Source organism: Dermacentor albipictus, chromosome 1 (assembly GCF_038994185.2).
Source record: "Dermacentor albipictus isolate Rhodes 1998 colony chromosome 1, USDA_Dalb.pri_finalv2, whole genome shotgun sequence".
Taxonomy (NCBI): Eukaryota; Metazoa; Arthropoda; class Arachnida; order Ixodida; family Ixodidae; genus Dermacentor; species Dermacentor albipictus.
Genome location: NC_091821.1, coordinates 456981311 through 457000635, shown reverse-complemented (window position 1 = coordinate 457000635; position 19325 = coordinate 456981311). Strand labels below are relative to the sequence as shown.

Genomic DNA, 19325 nt, shown 5'->3' with positions numbered 1-19325 from the left:
ACTTTTTACTGTAGTAGTGGATTGAATGTGTTTGCATGTAGAGCACCTGGGGCGACCACAGGGATTGGTTCCCAACTTCTTTTTTTTCTGTAGTTTGGCGTGCACAAGAACATCTTTAAAATAAGTGTTGCGTCTGTAGGCTACTCTGGGAGGGTCGGGAAAAATCTTCTTAAGTTTCTGGTTGCTGGTGAGAATCGGGTAGTATTTACTTAGGATGTTACTCACGTTTGGGAGTGCGTTTGAGAATTTAGTAGTAAGAAGAGGCGTTGTTGTTCTTGTGATCTTCGGGCGGGGCTTGAGGACCTCGGCTCGATCAAGTTTGGTTGCAGCGATGTAAGCTGTTTGAAGGTCACTGTTTGGGTGGTTCCTGTTTGATAGCGTTTCTTTAAGGTGATCGAGTCTATCTATGTAGTCTTGGTTTTCAACGCAAATGCGACGTAGTCGTGTGGCTTGGCCTTTAAAGATGCCTTGTTTGCAATGTCTGGGATGGTGGCTGGTATATTCTAGGTACTGTTGTTTGTCGAAAGGTTTCCTATACAGCGTTGTCTTTAGTTCACCATTGTCAATGTATATTGTTGTGTCCAGAAAGTTTATGCGCTCAGTTGAGGATTCTGATGTGAATTTTATTGTTGGGTGAACATAATTTAGAAAGGATACATATTTATCTAGACTGTCTTGGCCATGTCCCCAGATTATGAGTATGTCGTCTATGTATCGTAGGTATGTGTGGGGCTTGGTAGTGCAGCGCGATAGGAAATCTGTTTCTAGAATCCCCATAAATATGTTCGCGTAGGTTGGTGCAAAAGGCGTACCCATGCTTGTACCATGTATCTGTAGGTAGTAACTCTCTTCAAATTCGAAGTAGTTATGTGTGAGAACTAATTCAAGGAGAGACAGGTAAACTTCAGTAGAGTGTTGTGCACTGTGTTTAGACAGCGTTTGTTTTATCGAAGATAAACCATCAGGGATTGGAATGTTGGTGTACAGCGCCGTGACGTCTAGTGTTGCGAGAATTGTGTTGTGGGGTAGTGTGCCTTTAGTATTAATGTCTTCTATAATTCTCAGCAGGTGGGGCGTATCTTGTACAAATGACGGAAGTGTTTTCGGCAAGTTACCAAGGTAGTGGTTAAGGAATGTGGAGATGCTCTCTGTCGGGGTGTTGTTGTTTGATACTATCGGACGGCCTGGGATAATAGCAGTGTATAGTTCAGCGGATGGAATTTTATGAATTTTCGGAAGGAGGTAAAAACGTCCGGCAGTTTTGTTGCTTGGTTTAAGAAATTTGTATTCTGATGGTGTTATCAATTCATCAGCCAAAAGTGATTTCAGCCTGTTGGTAATTGTCACTGTATAGGACAATGTCGGATCGTTATCTAGTTTGCGGTAATGTTCTGGGTTGTTTAGTTGTCTGTAAGCCTCGTGCTTGTATTTTTCTATTGGCCAAATAACTATACTTCCACCCTTATCTGCTTCCTTAATAACAATGTCATTCCGGCAGCTCAGATTTGAAATGATATGACTCTCCGACGCAGTTATGTTTTTAGGTCGCTTAGATGTCTTGGATTGGCTTATAATTTCTTTAGTGATAGTTTTAAGGTATATGTCAAGTTCTATGGCTTGTTCTGGTTCGGGAGTCCAAGTGGATTGGGCTCTAAGTGGTGTCGTCCCGGTGCCTGGTGTGTCTGCAAAAAAGTGTCGGATACGCATTCGTCGGGAGAATTCTGAGAGGTCCTTGTGAAGCTCGAATTCATTTATTGTGTTGTTCGTGGGGCAAAAGTTTAAGCTCTTGCTGAGTACGGCTATTTCTTTTTGACTTAATGTTTTAGAAATGTCTATAACATGGGAGCGGTTTAGTTCTGTGGAAATTTCCTTACTGTCTGGTCCTTCTAAGCTCGAGGTCCCTCTTGTCTGGGTGTGGTGGCTGTTTGGCTGGAAGGTTGTTTTTTGATTAAAATTTGCTTTTTTCCTTTGTTTTTGAACCAATTTTCTAGATTGTTTTTCGCCGTAATGTTCTAAATCTCTCTTCTCATCTGGTGTCAGGGTTATGTTCCTAAGTCTGTGGTTAAAAGTTTCGATTTGCTCTTCGCAGTGTTCTTTGAGGATATTCAAAAGTGAAAGTGAGGCATTATGTAATGTTGTTTGCCAGTTTGCGCGATGGTGTGGTGGGAGTGTTCCTAGAGCTGGTACAGCCATGAGTGTTAGGCCTTTAGGAATTATATTTTTCTCGGTGCAGCTTGTGTAGGTTTTCAGATGGGAGGTGTAGCTCACATGTTTTTTGGTGAGTTTTCTAGCCTGTAGGAATTCGGTGCTTCGTGGCATTGAGGAATTATTGATTTGCGATGTCTGTCATTTACTTGTCTTCTTGCGGGCAGATTTGCGTGGGGTGTTTTTCCGTTCGGCCGGTTTATTATCGTATGCCTGGCTTAATTCGATCTCGGTCTCTGTTTGAGTTTGTGTGTGTGCAGGCAGGCGTGTGGGGGTCTGTGTGTAGACTTCGGTGGTGGGTTTTCTGTTGTCTGTTGCCATTGTGTCTGTTTGCATGGTGGTTGATGTCATTTTTGGTGGTGTGTGTGCCTTCTGGTTCTTTTCACATTCCACTGTCTGTGTTCCAACTGTTCTTGTGTTGACTGTTTCACTTGTGCAGTGGCTTGCTTCACATTCCACTGTCTGTATTCCCTGTGTCCTCGAAGTGACTGTCACAGTTGTGTTGTTCGCGGTTGCACGTTCCGCAGAGTTGGTGGAGGTGGTATTTGGTATTTGACCTTGGCAAGCGATTCCTATAGCAAAATGGTACGATACTGATTTATGTTGCATATAGCGAAAGCAATGGAAGTCTTAGAATAAAAGCTAAAGATGGTTAATAACCGGGACTGCAGAAGTGTGGTATGTCGCTACATAGCCCGAGAGAGAGAGAGAGAGAAACAACTTTATTGAGCAAAGCTCGACATCTCCTCAGACGCCGTCGATGCAAGTTGTTCCCTCTTCACGGGACCCATATGCTTCCCTAGCCGCCTGCCTCTGGAGATCAGGACGAGCTGGTCTTCCAGGGCGGGTCTCGTTAGCAAGATCTCCCATCCCTCGGTAAAGGTGGATGAGGGATGGGGTAGGGTAGTGGGGCAGGCAAGAGGTGGGGGGATTGCCTTTGCGAAATCGCATACTCTAATGACGTGTAGAGCATGCCTAACTGAGGCTTGCAGAGATTACATTCCTTCTCGTGCCTTTCCGGGTGCGTATTGTTTTGAAGGTAAGGGCGCGGAAAGGATCCTGCCTGTATCTGTCTGTAGATCACTTGCCGTTCTCTAAGTGATTCGTGAGGATGGGGGTAACAGCGCTTCTCCATCGTGTAATGGCTTGTAATGTTGCTATAACTAATTATGGACTGTGGCTCACCTTCCTCTACCCGGTGTTCCATCTCTAGGGTGAACTAGTGGGCAAGTTCGTTGCCCTCCTGTCCACAGTGAGCCGGTGTCCATATCTACTCAACTTCCCTTTCAGGTGAGTTGATATGGAAACTGGCTCACTCTGGGCTGGAGGGCAACGAATCTCCCATAGCCCAATGCTAATCGCATTAGCATCGACCGCCATAGTAAGGCGAGTTCTCTCGTAATTTTAAGGCGAAAGCCCTTCTGTGCCTATGGTGAAGTTTTTGTCCACAGAGCTGGCCGCCGGAGTGTCCACCGAAACGTCATCACGCCATATGAAGACAGATTAAAGAGAGATTAAAGAATGAAAAATGATTGATAGTGACAGTTAGTGATTGATAACTTTATAATAGAGATTGGAAGACGTTATTATTGACTAGATATGCCGAATAATGACTTGTAATAACTACTAATGACTCCGAAATTACCCTTATGTCTCACAACGGCTTGTAACGATCAGAATTCATTAGAAATGGCTACAAATGTCTACTAATGAGCAGCAATTACTAAAATGACTTGCAATGACTACTAACGACTGCGAAATGACCAACATGTCTAACAATAGCTTGCAATGACCATTATCGTCATCATCATTAGCCTGTTTTATGTCCACTGTAGGACGAAGGCATCTCCCTGCGATCTCCAATTACCCCCATCGTGCGCCAACTGATTCCAACTAGCACCTGCGAATTTCGTAATTTCATCGTTGCACCTAGTATTCTGTTGTGCTCGATTGCGCTTCCTTTCTCTTAGTGCCCATTCTTTAACCCTAATGATCCAACGGTTATCTAACCTGACCACAACTGAATACAAATGCTTACTAGTAAGCAGAAATGACTAATAATGACTGAAATGACTTGCAATGACTAGATAAATAAATTATGGGGTTTTACGTGCCAAAACCACTTTCTGATTATGAGGCATGCCGTAGTGGAGGACTCCGGAAATTTTGACCACCTGGGGTTCTTTAACGTGCACCTAAATCTAATGCTATCTTCGGCTGGTCGTTTCTGAGCACTCTGGAGCACTCTAGCGGCGTTGTCTTCGACTGGTTGAAAGAGGGTGCGCGCCTTGCGTTCGGCTGGTTCTTCTCGATTGCTCTCCTCTATCTTGGAGCGCTCTGAGGCGCTCCGAGCCCTGTCGTCGGAGCAGTCATCGAGATTGAAACGTCATCGCAGCGCCGCGTCGCTGCTGTTGGCGACGGCCCACCGTAACCTTCGCAACCTAGGCCACTGCATGCTGGCGTCTCGACGAACGTACGTCCCGCCGGCACGTCCGCCGGTTTTTCGGGCAGCGCCGGGAGCTTTGGACAGGCGGAACATCGGACGTTGGCACTAATCACGTGGTTTCGCATCAGCAACTTCCTCCTCCGAGAGCGAGTCGCACGTTTGGCTTGCGCGCTTGTCCCCTACCTTTGACTTGGCTACTAGGCGCGAAAACACACACGACACAAGGAAGGGGACGGGACAAAGCGCCACTTACAACTGTTTTTATTCGGAGGTACACCACACACTTATATACCCGTCTTATGCGCAAGGACACAATCACATCAAGATTGATATGGAAGCGCACTAGTTAAATATTTCTTTTCAGCCATATATAAAGATATTGACGGGTCGCTGACGCACATGCTTCCTTTCTTTTCGATAAAGAAAGCTTCAATCACTTCCCGAGCTTTTTGATCTTTACTTTTTGCCAGAATTCGCGCCCCTGCAAAACATGGCTTACAAGAGCGTGATGGGCAGGACTTAATGTGCTTAGGAATGTTTGGCCCTTCTTTGTCTTGTTCTACATTTCTCTCATGTTCCCTAATTCGTTCGTTAACGCAGCGCCCCGTTTGCCCTATGTACGAGCGCCCGCAGGAGAGGGAGATTTCATACACAACGCCTTCGTTGCGAGCTCGGGAAACGACCGATCTACCCGACTGTGCTTCGGGGCATACAGGCGACCAGTCGAAGATACCATAAGTACACGGGTGTTTCCGCATTCCGCCCCCATCGAAATGCGGCCGCCGTGGCCGGGATTCGATCCCGCACCCTCGTGCTCAGCAGCCTAAGACCATAGCCACTGAGCAACCACGGCGAGTTAGTAATGACTACGAAATGACCAATATGTCGAACGATAACTTGTAACAACAACCGATTAGAACTGACTGAAATGCTTAGTAAAGACCAGTAACGACTCATAAGGAGTGATATGACTACTAATGATTGCGAAATGACAAATATGTCGAACCACGAATGGTAATGGCTACAATTGATTAGAAATGACTAAATATATGCTTAGTAATGACCACTAATTACATATAACGACTGAAATGACTTCTAATGACTACTGATGACTATGATATGACCAACATGTCTAACGACGGCTTGCAATGGCACAATTCATTACAAATGAGCAATAATTCTGAGTACTATGCAGTAATGAATAATAATGACTGAAATGACTAGCAATGACTAGTAATAGCTGATAATGACCAATATGTCTAACTAAGAATTGTAGCGACTACAACTGGTTACAAATGACCCAAATGCTTACTAACGAGGCGATAGATAAGAGGGGGAACAGTAGGCTTCCGACGTTCACCTCTTAAGAAAGACATTAAGAGACCCTGTCATTTTTTTGTCAGGTTTTTACCATGTGCCTTCACGGACCGTGAATACCTACCCATGTTATTCAGCTTCCATTTGTTTTCGGAAACACGGGACCTTTCGGTGTAAATTACGTAACAACCGTGCAAGAACCTCGTGAGTACAGGGAAGGAGCGCATCTGCCGACAGCATTCTTTTTTTTACTCAAGTAATGATTAGTTAGCTATTTGAAGAGGCGCAGGGTGCCGCTCATGCCTCAGTAAACATAGTCCTCAGCGCTGGATGGAGACCAACGTATTAAGAAAAATTGAAGCTGTTGAATAAAGTTGAGTACCGGGCAGCTTTCTGCTGTGTTTGTAGCAATTCAGAGATACAGTGCGTTATATTGTTTTTACCTCGAATGCTATACAACAATAAATGAATAATAAAGCCCCTCGGATGACGCCAGTACAGATGAAATCTTTTCCTAAGCGAAGATTATTTGCAAGAAAAACTAAATGTTTATTCGTAAAGTTGAAGCAAATCGTCGATAACCGTAGTGCAGTGGTAAAGTGTTCCTTCGAACTACCTGATTACACAAGCTAAAGCGCCCGGCGAGGTTCCTTGGTCAATCTCTGTGTGATTTAAAAGCGTGGAGTAAAGTGAAGCGGCCGTTGCACTCCTCACTTTCCACAATCTTATTCCGATTCACGGCGAGCGAATTCCGATTTGTCCTCACCTACTTAAGCAGTAGACGCGAAATTAACCGCTTTTTCAAGCCGCTTAGCCGATTATTTCGCCTTACGTGCTTTTAAAAATGAGAAATATGAAACCAGACCTTTATGGCGATAAATTCATTTTTTTAATGTAAAGATGTGCTACAATATGTGTTATTAAGTAATTGGTGCAATTAGTTTATTTATTCAGTGTATACCTTTGCTGTTTCTTCCAAATTATGTTAGTTTAGGCAGGTTGTTTTTCTGTAGCAACATGGTTTGTGTAACTGCTTTGCGCTTTAAGAAAGGCTATGGAACCTAACAAAAACACACGTAATCGTAGTTACTTCATCATGTTAGCTAACAGCTTTTCTGACGAGGACCCACGGCAGGCCAAATCCGTCCATGCACCCATATAAATGCACAATTCTATTTTGCAGGGCATGCGAAACACTGCTTCATCTTGGCCGATATAATGGCTACGGGTTAGTGCACCCAGCAATTTGGGTGGCATGACTGTCTGGGGAAATGTTCGCAGAAATCTGTGCTACCTTAGAAATACTGTGCCCATGACACTAATGACAATATGGCGCGACAGCTACGGTGACGCTCTCGCCGCACATCCTTCTCCCTCACCGCACCACTCCATACTCCTTCGCTTCTTTTCAAGAACGTCACGCTAAGCGGCGTTGTCAGAGTGCTGCACCTTTGCACTGTCCAATGTAGCACGTCACGACTCAAAGCGATATTGATATTTTGCTTAGACAGAAATATTCCTTCATTATAAAGAGTACTTGTTAGCAATGTCTTTTGGCAGAAAAATGCCAGCGAAAGAGAAGTTTCGACGAGGAAATACTAACAATAGCTACAGGAAATTTCAAAGTAGGATGCCCGACTTACCACCAAGCTTGTTTAAAAAAAATTGTCTATTCCCACTATGCTGAATTTCCTGGTTCTGAAATGCGTAACCACTTCTATGCCCACCCAACGAGGAGTCCCGCCCGTCCGCCACGTAAGACGATCACAATCAAGATAGGGCCTGCAGCAGCGAGCGAATCGGCGCGCGCGCTACCTCTCGCTTCATCGCGAACTAAGCGGCGTCCCCATCGCAGATCGCTTTCGAAATAGGGCTCGCGCGTCTCGCTTCACGGCCATCTAGACGGCGACAGAAAACCGTAGACAAAGCTATCAGCGCTCGCGCACTCCATCCCCATCGCAGATCGCTTTGAAGATATGGCCCGCGCCATCGCCATCATAATGGCTCGACGCCGATCGATAAGGCGCTGAAGCGCGAGGACGGCTTTTAATGATTGGAACGTCATCAACGCACTTGGTGCCGCCACCTGCAGTAGTTTGCTTGCGTCATCAATTCACCTTGCGCCGCCGCCAGCAGCAGTTCCTGTCGCCTCATTGCTGTCGTTTATATTGGTCGGACCAATTTTTTTAACATCGATAATGATACCGGGCTTCGTGGAGATGAACAAGTGACATAATGCTCACGCATGCAAAGACAACTCCAAGAGGAGTTTCTGCGTGAATCAGTATTTTGTTTCAAATTACGACCTTTTCTGCTTTGCTGGCAATAGCATGACGGAAAAGATGTCCAGCCGCGTGGACGAAACAACCCTCTTTTGACTTGCAAGGAAATCTGCAGCTTAGTTCGGTAACTGGGAAGGAAATCGGCTGCCTCATCAGGAAGGTGTAATAACACAACCGTTTCATAATTTTGCACGTCCATTGGCAACAATGAGCCTGCAGTCCCTTGAAACTTCGGAATCAGCGTATAGAATAAGAGAACACGCACAAAATCAGTCTGATTGCTGAAAAAAAAACTTATTTTCTCAAGTCAGCAGGACGTAGACGTCCTATAATGGGTTTCTGAATAAAAACAAACGTTTATCGAGCTCGAAGTGCAAATAATAATAATTTTGAATGTATTCTACGGCAAAATACCTTTGTATACTTCTGATCAAGCATTGATAATAATTGTAAAACATTTGCCGAACTCGTTGCTGTTGCGTTTTATCGCAAATCTATGGTTCGCCTCGCCTGCGCTTATCGCCCCTTCAATATAGGAGGCATCAACTGGTCCCCTGTGGTAATCATCCAAACAGGCAGTATCTTCGGAATCTTTACATCTGCTTTTGAAGGAAGGAAAGTGGGAGTACTTGCTTGCAACGCTGTGGTGCTGCCAAGCTAGCGCCAGTAACGTTTTTGCTGCGGTATCATCGCCGCTGCAAAAGAAATGACCACGCCATAGAATTCTATTAATTTTGGTTTGTTTCTCTCCTTTGTTGTTCTAGAACAAACAAGACAATCGAGATTGAAGACTACCAGCTCACGTTTCCGGTACCTGTGGAATACGACGTCTACGTGCTTACACCCATTATTGGCCCACTGTTTGAACTGTTTAACGGATACATGCAGAGACACTTAAGTGAGGACGAGGCTAACAAACTGGAAGACCACTCGCGGAAGTACGTGGAGCGAGCCATAGGGACAGTAACAGAATTCATCAAAGATCCAGCTCCTTGGATGCCATGGAACAATTCCATCATTGACGCGTATCGCGCATACCGTGAGCAGCACAGAAGTTAGTTGCCATAGGAGCCTTAGAACTTTTAGTTTCTTTGTTTGCAGCTTCCTGATTGCTCCTGACTGCAAATAAATAAAGATGCAGCACTAGTCTTATCCGCGTAAAAAAATATTTCAACCAAGCTTACGTACCTATCATGTATCGCACGAGCCTAGTGTATCGCACGTGCTGTACTTCCTTTCCTATGCCACAGAAATCCAGCCGCTGGGCTGTGGAGGGCGTGTGCTGGGCTGTGATAACGTGAACACTACTATCGTCTATAGCCGGAAGAGAGCGCTTGACGCTGGCATCTCAACGCTCGCCTGCAGAATGGCTCCAAAGCGTGCACTCGGTGTCTAGGACGCCCAGGCCCCAAAGAAGCGTCGCGCGCAACAGGATCGTCTTCGCTATGCAGCGAAACGTGGTGGAGACCACGAATGTATGCTTGCTCGAGCATGTGAGGCATACCAATGAGGCGTGACGGCCATGAAAGACGACGAGCGTCGGGAATACGTGTACCAGAAACGAGAAGCGCAACAACAACGCGTGGAGGACATGGAAGCTGAAGAGCGTGCTGAGCATCACGACCAAAGTTGACAAGCAGAGCCATAATTATCGTCAATGAGAGCAAACAGCATCGAAAGCTTCGCTCACATCGATTCCTATTGTGCGTGGGTCCTGCTTTTTTTTTTACTCGAGCAATCTCTCGTTGTTTTTGTTCTAACAAATCTACTTCTCATGGCCAGAAATATATGCGACCAACATGTTCTGATTTTTCTTGATGTGAAATTGTGTTAGCCACTTTTGTATATCAGGTTTGGTTATATTCCGCACATTTCTCTATCACCTGACTGATAGTGTGAATATGGTCTATTGTTGAGTAGCCTTTATGGAATCCTGCCTAACCCTTTGGTTGACAGAAGTCTAAGGTGTTCCTGGTTCTGTTTGCGATTACCTTAGTAAATACTTTGCAGGCTGAGTAACTTTGTGAATACTTTGCATATATATATATATATATTGCTACTGCATAGAAGGTGTCTGCGTGCTCTTGCATACGCAACTTGTAGAAGTCGGCATGTTTGCCTTGTGAAAGGTTCCTACCGTTTTTTTTTTTTTCAACTACCGGGAACTGGGGGCATTGGATTCCAGAGCAAGATAGCGCCGTTTCATGGCTGAGACTAACTGGGGTCAGCGTTTGCGCTTCTCAGCTGTCATGTTATTTGAGTCAGCAAAACAAACGTCTCGTTCACAGCCTACATATACGAAAGTGGTTAAATAGTGATTCAGCTCCGCTTTATGTGTTGCAGTGGTAACGAATTCATGCTATGGGTGCTGCTTCCTATTTACACAAAGCGAGGAAGTGTACCGCAAAAACTGAGGCATATAAAATCGGAGTTCGCCATTGCCAGTGGTTGGTTGGTTGGTTCCTTTCTTCATTTATTAAGATGACTACATGCGTCCACAGTGTATTATAGCAGCGGCGGCACACTACAGCACGAAAAAAAAAATATCTTGAATGCTGTACAAACGAAACAAAAATCGAACATGAGTTTCAGTAATTGTCTGACGGCACGTGTCAACCAAATTATAAATGCACATGACAAGAGGTGCACTGGACATAGTTTAACACTTCTGCATCATGACGGCGTTTTACAGAAATATCGCTTGAGTATAAGATGGCAAACGATTCACTGGACAGGGCAACAACAGCATTACGTAAGTTTTTCCACTCACGCATTCTGTGAGTGGAAAAGAAAAAGTCGCAGTTTCGCCCGAAAGGCGAAGCACCGTGGGCAATAGCAAATTAGTGGACAGCGATACGAAGTAAGAATAGTAGTTTTACCAGCCGTATAAATTTGTAAACATGGGCTTGCTAACTAAAGTAACAAGAATGGTGCCACGCGCGCGCGAGCAAACATGAACCCACCTCACTCGATGACCGCGGAAACTCTGTCGACACGCTATAGTGAGGAAGCGCGGCAGCAGCAGTGAACGAATTTACCATCGTGTTGAGTGTCGCATCAACTTGAACTAAGCCGCGCAAATGCAGCTCGCGGCTCATTCTGTCCCCGTCGCTGATGGCTTTCGACATACAGCGGCCCAGGCAGGCGAGCGCGGCCTCCCGGGCCGTCCGGAGAAGAACGCGCCCCACTCCCTACCCTCCCCCACAGCCTTGCGCACGACGGAAGACAGCGGGGTTCGTCCCCGCTTCCCTCGAGCGCGCAAGAATGAGCCGCGATCGCCCGCTCAGCCTCGCACGCTGTCACTCGCACATGCCGCGTACGGCGCATGGAGACGATTTTATTGCTCTTGGACTTTACACGGAGCGTTACGGTGGCGGCGACAGCGACGGCCGAAATTTGCCTGGAATTGCCATATAATTGCTATCGCAATAAAATGATTATTCGAATGCTGTAGTAGGGCACAGAACTTCTCCGATTTTCATAACCTTATTGCTCATTTGGGAATAGTGTGAGGTAGGCGTCAAGAACATCTGGAAATCGGTGACGAGGTTGGCACAGGCTAACTGGTTGAAAATCAAGGACAGGTTGATAATGAATCCAAAAAGATACACATTTATTAAGAGTGGTAACGCTAGCCTTATTACCTAATGATGTAGGGGTTTTCTCCGCCGTCTAATGCAGAACACCAATACGTTATTACTTGTAGCGTCGCAACCTTTCGCCTTAGTGCTTATCCAAGCGCTTTGTATCAGTGCACCTATCCTCCCCTACGACAAGAGCAGCTACTACAAGGCCTTGAATTCGGGGAATAGTTTATGCTTCTTGCGAGGACTCGCACTGCGGACCTACACAATCGCTTCTCACCACAGGCGAGTGTGAGAGATTGGGAGATACTGCCCCCAGATTTAATGCACCATTGGGACACATCTCGCGCCTTTCGGTAACTGCACCCAAAATAATGCAGTACGAGCAGCGCTCGTACTTGTTACCGCTGCACACTCCTCTACTCCACCTACAGTTATGCAAACAGCCATCGCACTTTAGCTGGTAGGAAGTATATAAAAAAAATTGGAGGAAGCTTAAGCTTCGCCTTCCAGAGTGGAACGCGATAGTGTTATCGCACCCCGTTCGCACCGCCCACTCAAAACGATCTACGCGAGCCAAATGTCGGGATCGGCACGGACAGCCGGGCCGCGACGCGCCATGAAGGCGTACGCGATCATGGGGCGAGTGGCGCGCCACGTGTCGGTGCAGCGCCGTACATTGCGAGGAGGGGTCTCCTTTGTTTGCCGCAAGATGGCTCTGCGTGTGCGCAGAGCGCAGACGAAATGTAGCGGAAACCTACTTCGCTACTCCTGTAACTGCGACTTCTGTAATTTACGTGCTCATATTTACCGATATACACCGCAGTATAACTTTCTACGGCAAGTTTCTGAGGAAACACCGCATAGAGTAGAGGTTCTTTTGTCCCGCTTTGAACTATCGAACTTGTGGCTGAGTGGTAGCCTATCCGTCTCACACTCCGAAGACCCTGGTTCGATTCCCTCCCAGTTCGTCTTGCAAGTTGTTTTTTTTATTCATGAATTGCATTCCGGAGTTTTTCGCTCATGGCCAACGCCGACGACACCGGCTTTTCTGCGACACGAGCTCCTTAGTTGTCGCGTTAAAAATCCTGAACTCTGGTACGTGCGACAGAAAACATGTGCCGCAGAGATAGTCTTCAATGTAGAGCATCTTCCAAGGAACCGTGCGAATTGCGTCTCCGCTTTTGATCTCATTTTTCCCCCGATGGCGTACTCAGGGGTGGGCCACGGTGAGTCTGAATGCATCCAGTTCTCCATTTCATGTCTTTTTTATGAGTCGCCATTGTAGGTTTCAAATTTACTGGCACTTCGAAGTTGCTAGCGCCAACAGTGACATACAGGCGTGCCTTGGAGCATGTTGTGGGCATTTGGAATAGATATTGGTTGCATATATTTTGAGCATTTATATTATGGACGTCATTTTTATCATCTGTACATAAGCACCACCCTCGCTTCGCATCTTTATTGTCGGCGCGCTAGCTCGTGCTTTTGGAATGAAATCGTCGAGTAAAACCGTTGCTTCTTAAGTTCCATGTAAATTTCAGGCATCAAAAAGGAAACGAAGGTGGCATCTAGGTGTGTTGTCCGGCGTACATTAATTTCTGCAAACCGAGACCAAACTCTACGAAGTGGTCTGCCACAAGTGGCACATTGGGTGACTCAGAAATTGCGCTATGTAATTGCCCTTAACAGGAAGCTTTAACTTGGGACCTCCTGTATTAACATATGGAAAAGGAGAAGTAAAGTTTCTAAGTCCAACCCTGCTGCCATTTTGATGAGGTTTGTTGCATTGATCAGAAGTTTAACACTCTTGACTGCACGAAGTTTCAAATTCCTCCCTGAAATTTTCGTAAATCAATTGACAAGAAATGCAACCTTCAAGAAACTCAAGTATAAAGTTTGTAAACCTCTAATGTTTGCAATTCCGACGTTATTCTGCGTGGCGTGGGTTGCAGCGCACTTGTACACTACAAGTTCTAGTGTCAGATCTCGTGGCACAACCGGTGCGCTCTAATGGTGGCATTTAGGAAACGTTATTTTTGAGGACCATTCAATTTCAAGAAGCATCAACCCGTATTCCAAGCGTAAAACATAGAAACGAGGCTGCCTTATATGTACTTGACGGAGCTTTATATTTTCCCTGCCCAAAGTTGGGGGACGCGAAACACCGGGCGTACAGTTAAACCAAAGAGAATTACGTACAAAAGAACGCAAGCTAGATGTGGTGCTTTGCCTATGCACATTTATCTTTGGCTACCGAAACTCGTTTGCCCACGCAAAATATAAAATGTCCTATCATCTTAAACTAGGTTACGGGATACAACATTTTTGTGCAGTAGGGCGTTTAATGCCCATTAAACTATTTCGTCTGAGTGTGACATTCGTCCTTTGCTGGTGTAATTCCCACGGTGTAAGAGCCTCTGTTTGCTCGTATTTATTTGTAGTTCTTGTCTTTGCAGTGCCGAAAAATTAAAACCCGAGCAACTTTCCTAACGGCAGGAAAATAATTAAAAATACGAAAGCAATATATTTCAATATTGCCCAATAGGCCGCACAAATACTCCATCGCAGATTTCGGGTGGCAATTATTTAGTGGTATATAAAGAGTTATTATGAATTATTTATTTAGGCTCATCGTAAAAAAATACGGCAGAACTCATCTCGTGATGACTGCCGACGGCAATGCGATCGGTTGTCGAGCAATGTAGCTATACGCCGTAGTCATGAAGTCACATCAACATGTGAAGTGGTCATTGCGAGGCTTCTGCTGTGTCAGCTATATGATACATGCACATGTATTGTGTCACTTTCCTATGGCCCTTGCTTGACAAGGTCGCTCATGAGCATGGCGTCAGGACGATGAATGCATGTCGCTGACTCAGGAGCTACAATGAAATGATGGATGAAACCCATCGGTAGAACGACATAGCGGCATGATGGTGATAATGAGATGACCATTCTCAAATTGATGATAAGGTCTAACGATGATGACATAAGCAAAATGGGATGAGGATGGTATGACGACAACCGGATGACAAAGCTGGAATGACGACGACAGCATAACAAGGGATATACGGTAGCGACTGTCGTACAATGACACCAAGAGGACGAAGGGATGATAACGGCGCACAACCAGGATTGAATGATAGCGGCTTGATTACAATAGAACGATGAAGCAGCTATGACGTCAAACAATCGACGTTGTCGTTATGACGACGATGCCATGAAGGCATTGAGGCGACGTCACTAAAGTGGAGATGATGGTAAATGGACGGCGTAAAGAATGGTGGAGGCAGGACAACAACGCGCGACGATTACACTGTGACGAGCATCGCGAGACTACGACGTCTTGAAGCCAGTCGGATAAGGAAGTTAGGATGAAGACAATGCAATGATCTTGACGGTATCACGACGACGGTATCACAACGAATGCATCATGATGACTGTAGGAACACGACGCAATGACGACGGTGGTACGAGGACACTGGTATGACGGCGAGTCTGTGAGGATAATGGCGTGACGACGATGACAAGTCTGCTATAGCACGACGATGACGGAATTTGAAAGAATGCATAAAACGTGACTCAGGCAAGGACGGCGCGATATAGGTGGCATAATCCAACTTTGCGCAATCACGACGCAATCACGAAGGATTCACGTTGATGTAACAACGGAGGCGGAATGGAGACAATGAAATGACGTCAATGGGATAACGTTAAAGGGGTTATGGCGATGTTACAGCGATAGCGTGACGACTGCGGACTGATGACAATGGTATGACAAAGAGTGTGTGACGGCTACTGTGTCACAACGGTGGCGTGATGACGACGGCATCGCGTGAGTCGGAGGATGGAATTATTCATTGAACGATGGAGCGACCACGAAGGTATCGCCACGATGGTATGGCAGCGAATGCGTGGCCATTGGTCTATGACGATGAAGCACCTACAACGATGACATGACTATGGTATGAAAGCAATCGCACAAGAGTGCGTTGACGACTATACCGCGAAAGCCTACACGTAGACGATAGCATGACCATGACGGCATACGAGAGTTATATAAAGAAGCTGGAGTGAAGACAATGGAATGACTGCGACGGTATCACGATGGCTGTGTGGCAACAAATGCATGACCACTGTATCAGGATTACAGAGTGAAGACGATGAAATGATTACGACGGCGTCAGGATGGCGGTGTGGTATAAAATGCATGACTGTACAAAGACGATGAGCTGACGACAATGGAAGAACGAGAGTCGGATAAGAAAACGAATAAAAACGAAACAACGACCACTACGGCTCCACGGCCACGAGCACATATCTCCTGGCCCAAGCTATTAGAAAACTTCGGCCACTAGGTCAACGTAGGATGCGTTACGGTGACTGCCCGCCGAGCCAGGGTGCTAAGCTCGAGGGACGTCGATGGAACGACTACGCAGGCATTACGACTGTGATTACCCAGAGATCCAATCTGGCAGATAATTTTTCTTGGGGGGAGGGGGGATTCAGAGATCTCTGTTCGGAACAGAATGCTTTCGGTCGTTGCAACGTCACAAGGTGGGCAGTACGCAAAAGTTTTGAGACCAGGTGAGAGAGAGCAGCCAAACAGCAGGCGGTTACTTCCCCGGAAGTTTGCGGGCCTCGTTTGTCGTCTACGTGCAGGCAATATACAACACGACGAAAAGTTTCTTTCCTTCTAATGAACAAAACTACTGCATGAGCGATAGTATATTTGTCTTTAGAAGCCTAAATACCTTCTCAAGTAGTAATACGTATGACTAATATAATTTATTACTGTTAGTTTCTCTGCATGGTCGCTAGGTGTTGTCGCACACAGCGACAAAAAAAAAGAAAACGATGGGAAGAGTGGCAGACAGACAGAGAGACAGACAGAAAAACAACAGCAGAGCATCAGTTTAGAATTTCTTAAAATGCACTCTGACAAGGGGCTGACCGTGTTCTCCGCAGACAAAAAATGTTTTTATTTCTCTATTCCTCGATAAAGCAACAGAGCAATAAAGCTAAAGCTGAAAAAAACTAAAGAATGTTTACCAGTCTCGGAATAGAACAGCAGTTTACGATAGGTAGCGAGGCATCGCTACCTATCGTAAGCGAGGCAAGAGAAAAGTGCATAACAACTGTGTATCACCAGTACTCAAGTACGGTGCAGAAACCTGGGGGCTTACGAAACTGGGACTACCTTAATTGAGGACGACGCAACGAGCTATGCAAACAAGAATGATGGGTGTAACGTTAAGGGATAAGAAAAGAGTGGATTGGGTGAGGGAACAAACGCGAGTTAATGACATCTTAGTTAAAATCAGGGAAATGAAATGTGCATGGGCAGGACATGTAGTGAGGAAGGAAGATAACCGGTGATCATTAAGGGTTACGGACTGGATTCCAAGGGAAGAGAAGCGTAGCAGGGGATGGCAGAAAGGCAGGTGGGCGGATGAGATTAAGGAGTTTCCAGGGAAAACATGGCCGCAATTAAGACATGACCATCGTAGTTGGAGAAGTATGGGGGAGGCCTTTGCCCTGCAGTGGGTGTAACCAGGCTGATGGTGATTATGATTCCTCGATCTGATTGTTAACCTGCATTGAAGAAAGCATTGACAAATTTGGTGATGTGCGTTTCTGCAATGAAGTCAGAACTTCTGTTCAGTGTTTCTCAGCATTACTCAAGCAATATCTGGCCTCAACGTTTATGTAGTAGAATAATGTTCCGTTTCTACAGAAGCAAGGCGTATGTATCGGATCTTGTTTGGTACCGATCCTCAGCTACCTGTATCTTGCAAATGTAGACAGAGACTTGGCAGAGAGGTTCAGGGGAACTTCAGTTGACAGAGCATTCCAATTTCCTTTTATTTCTTGACTGCACTTCTCTATGTTTTCAAAGAGAACGTGCAGGTGTTACAAGCATAATTTGTGTATGTCGTAATCCTCTTGATGTGACCTTCGATATGCTAATAGTTAGGGGCATCCGCTTTCTCAATCTACAATTTGTTTTGTCTTACCATCACGTCTGCTGGTGTTACCAACCTAGAGCTAATAAGCAAATTTTATGGCACAGCTCTGCTCATTCCAAGCTTATTAAAAGGGGCTTAGCGAAAATGGGTTTGAACAGTGCACTAAAAAGCCGTTCTCTCATTTAATGTCGTCCAATTTTCAACAAAAGGTAGTGCGGTTAAGCGAAGCTAGTTTTCTCAACAATTTCATTGTGTCCATTGCTTAAGCGATGCTAAGAGCAACACAGTCGGGAGAGGCTGGTTCCTCGACGTCAACCAGAGCAGGGTCTGGTAAAAAGAAAACTTCGCCGTACTTCATTACATCTACCGCTTATCGCATAACCTGAAGAAGATAGGACAACGTGGAAAGCTTGACGTAGTATTCCGTGCTCCAAGCAAGCTTATCAGCTTGTGTGCAGAAACAAGGCCACATAATAAAACAAAGCACGTGTGCAAAAAGCAGCACAAAAAATAGTACGTTAACTGTAGGACCTGCGTCATTTACCGAATTCTATTGCCCTGTGGAAAGAGTTATATAGGACAAACCGGCAGATCTACTAATGATAGGCTTAGAGAGCACTCCAATAAAGTTAACAAGGCTTCGCCGGACGAATTCCTCGCAATTCACTCTCATAAAGACGGAGGCGTTCCGTGATTCGAAGATACAGTTATTATCGGGAGAAGCAAATGTGAATGCACTCGTCTCATCATTGAAAGCGCCCATAGTGAAGAGTTCGGCAATGCTTGGGTTAGCCAGTCGTCCTTGTCACTATGAAAAAAAAAAGAGTATGAATTCCTGCGCATGCGTTAAACGTAACAGTTTTTGCCTTGTCTGCAAGTGAGTTGTACTATCATACTATCATAATATCTTGTCAGTAGACACATGCTTAAAAGGAGAAAATGTGAGGGTATAAAAGTGGCGTCCGTCCCGGAATAAAATTGTTGTTGGAAGTTCGCGCGTGTATGTGTGTCTGTTTTTCTCCTCGGCGTCCTCGTGTCTTTTGCGCTACAAGAAAAACTTCAAAAGGCTATACAAGCCCCGGGTGACATTTATCTGCTTTTTTCAAGAACATATTTCGACTTTCACTGGTTTCTACATGTTCGCGACATTGAATATATCCTTTTATTTGACTGCATGTTTGCTGCATAACATAATTCGGCCGGCCACCCTCACAAGAGCAGCTCTGTGCGCCGGTGGCTCCAGCGAGATCGCAGAGATTGAAGGAAAATGACACATGTCCCAACCTTTGCTTCTTAGCCTACGTGTTCCTTGAATCAGCACGATCAACTATTCCCTCAGCGCCTCCTTATCGGAAAGGCGTGCATCTGCAAGAACGGCGGTTGGGTAGCGCCTGTTATCTCGCTTCAGTAAATGAACTCCACACACTTGCGACTTCTCAGTTCTACAATACAAGGAAGCTTTTAAGCTTTTCGCTTTGCTCACTGGTGCGCTGCTCCCCCCTCAAAGTAGTCGGCTTTC

The 19325-nt window shown here is 45.6% G+C and overlaps 2 protein-coding genes across 6 annotated transcripts in view; one reads left to right on the top strand and one right to left on the bottom strand.

Moving 5' to 3' along the window:
* The window catches only part of LOC139054792 (uncharacterized), a 29079-nt gene extending 19677 nt beyond the window's left edge, over positions 1–9402 (top strand). Inside the window, exon 5 of the mRNA XM_070532410.1 lies at positions 9015–9402. Coding sequence (XP_070388511.1) covers positions 9015–9309 — 295 coding nt within the window. The 3' untranslated portion in view covers positions 9310–9402. The remainder of the gene's footprint in view (positions 1–9014) is intronic.
* Positions 1–19325, bottom strand: part of LOC139054793 (uncharacterized) — a 134260-nt gene that overhangs the window by 85396 nt on the left and 29539 nt on the right. Inside the window, exons 1-2 of one of the 5 annotated variants that reach the window (XM_070532413.1) lie at positions 9439–10145; positions 8884–8945 (exon numbers count right to left, since the gene is read on the bottom strand). The exons of 3 other annotated variants lie outside the window; for them this stretch is intronic. The gene's annotated coding sequence lies outside the window, so the exon portion shown is untranslated. Of the gene's footprint in view, positions 1–8883; positions 8946–9438; positions 10146–19325 lie in introns of those variants that run through there. One more of the 5 variants, XM_070532412.1, reaches the window with a different exon arrangement.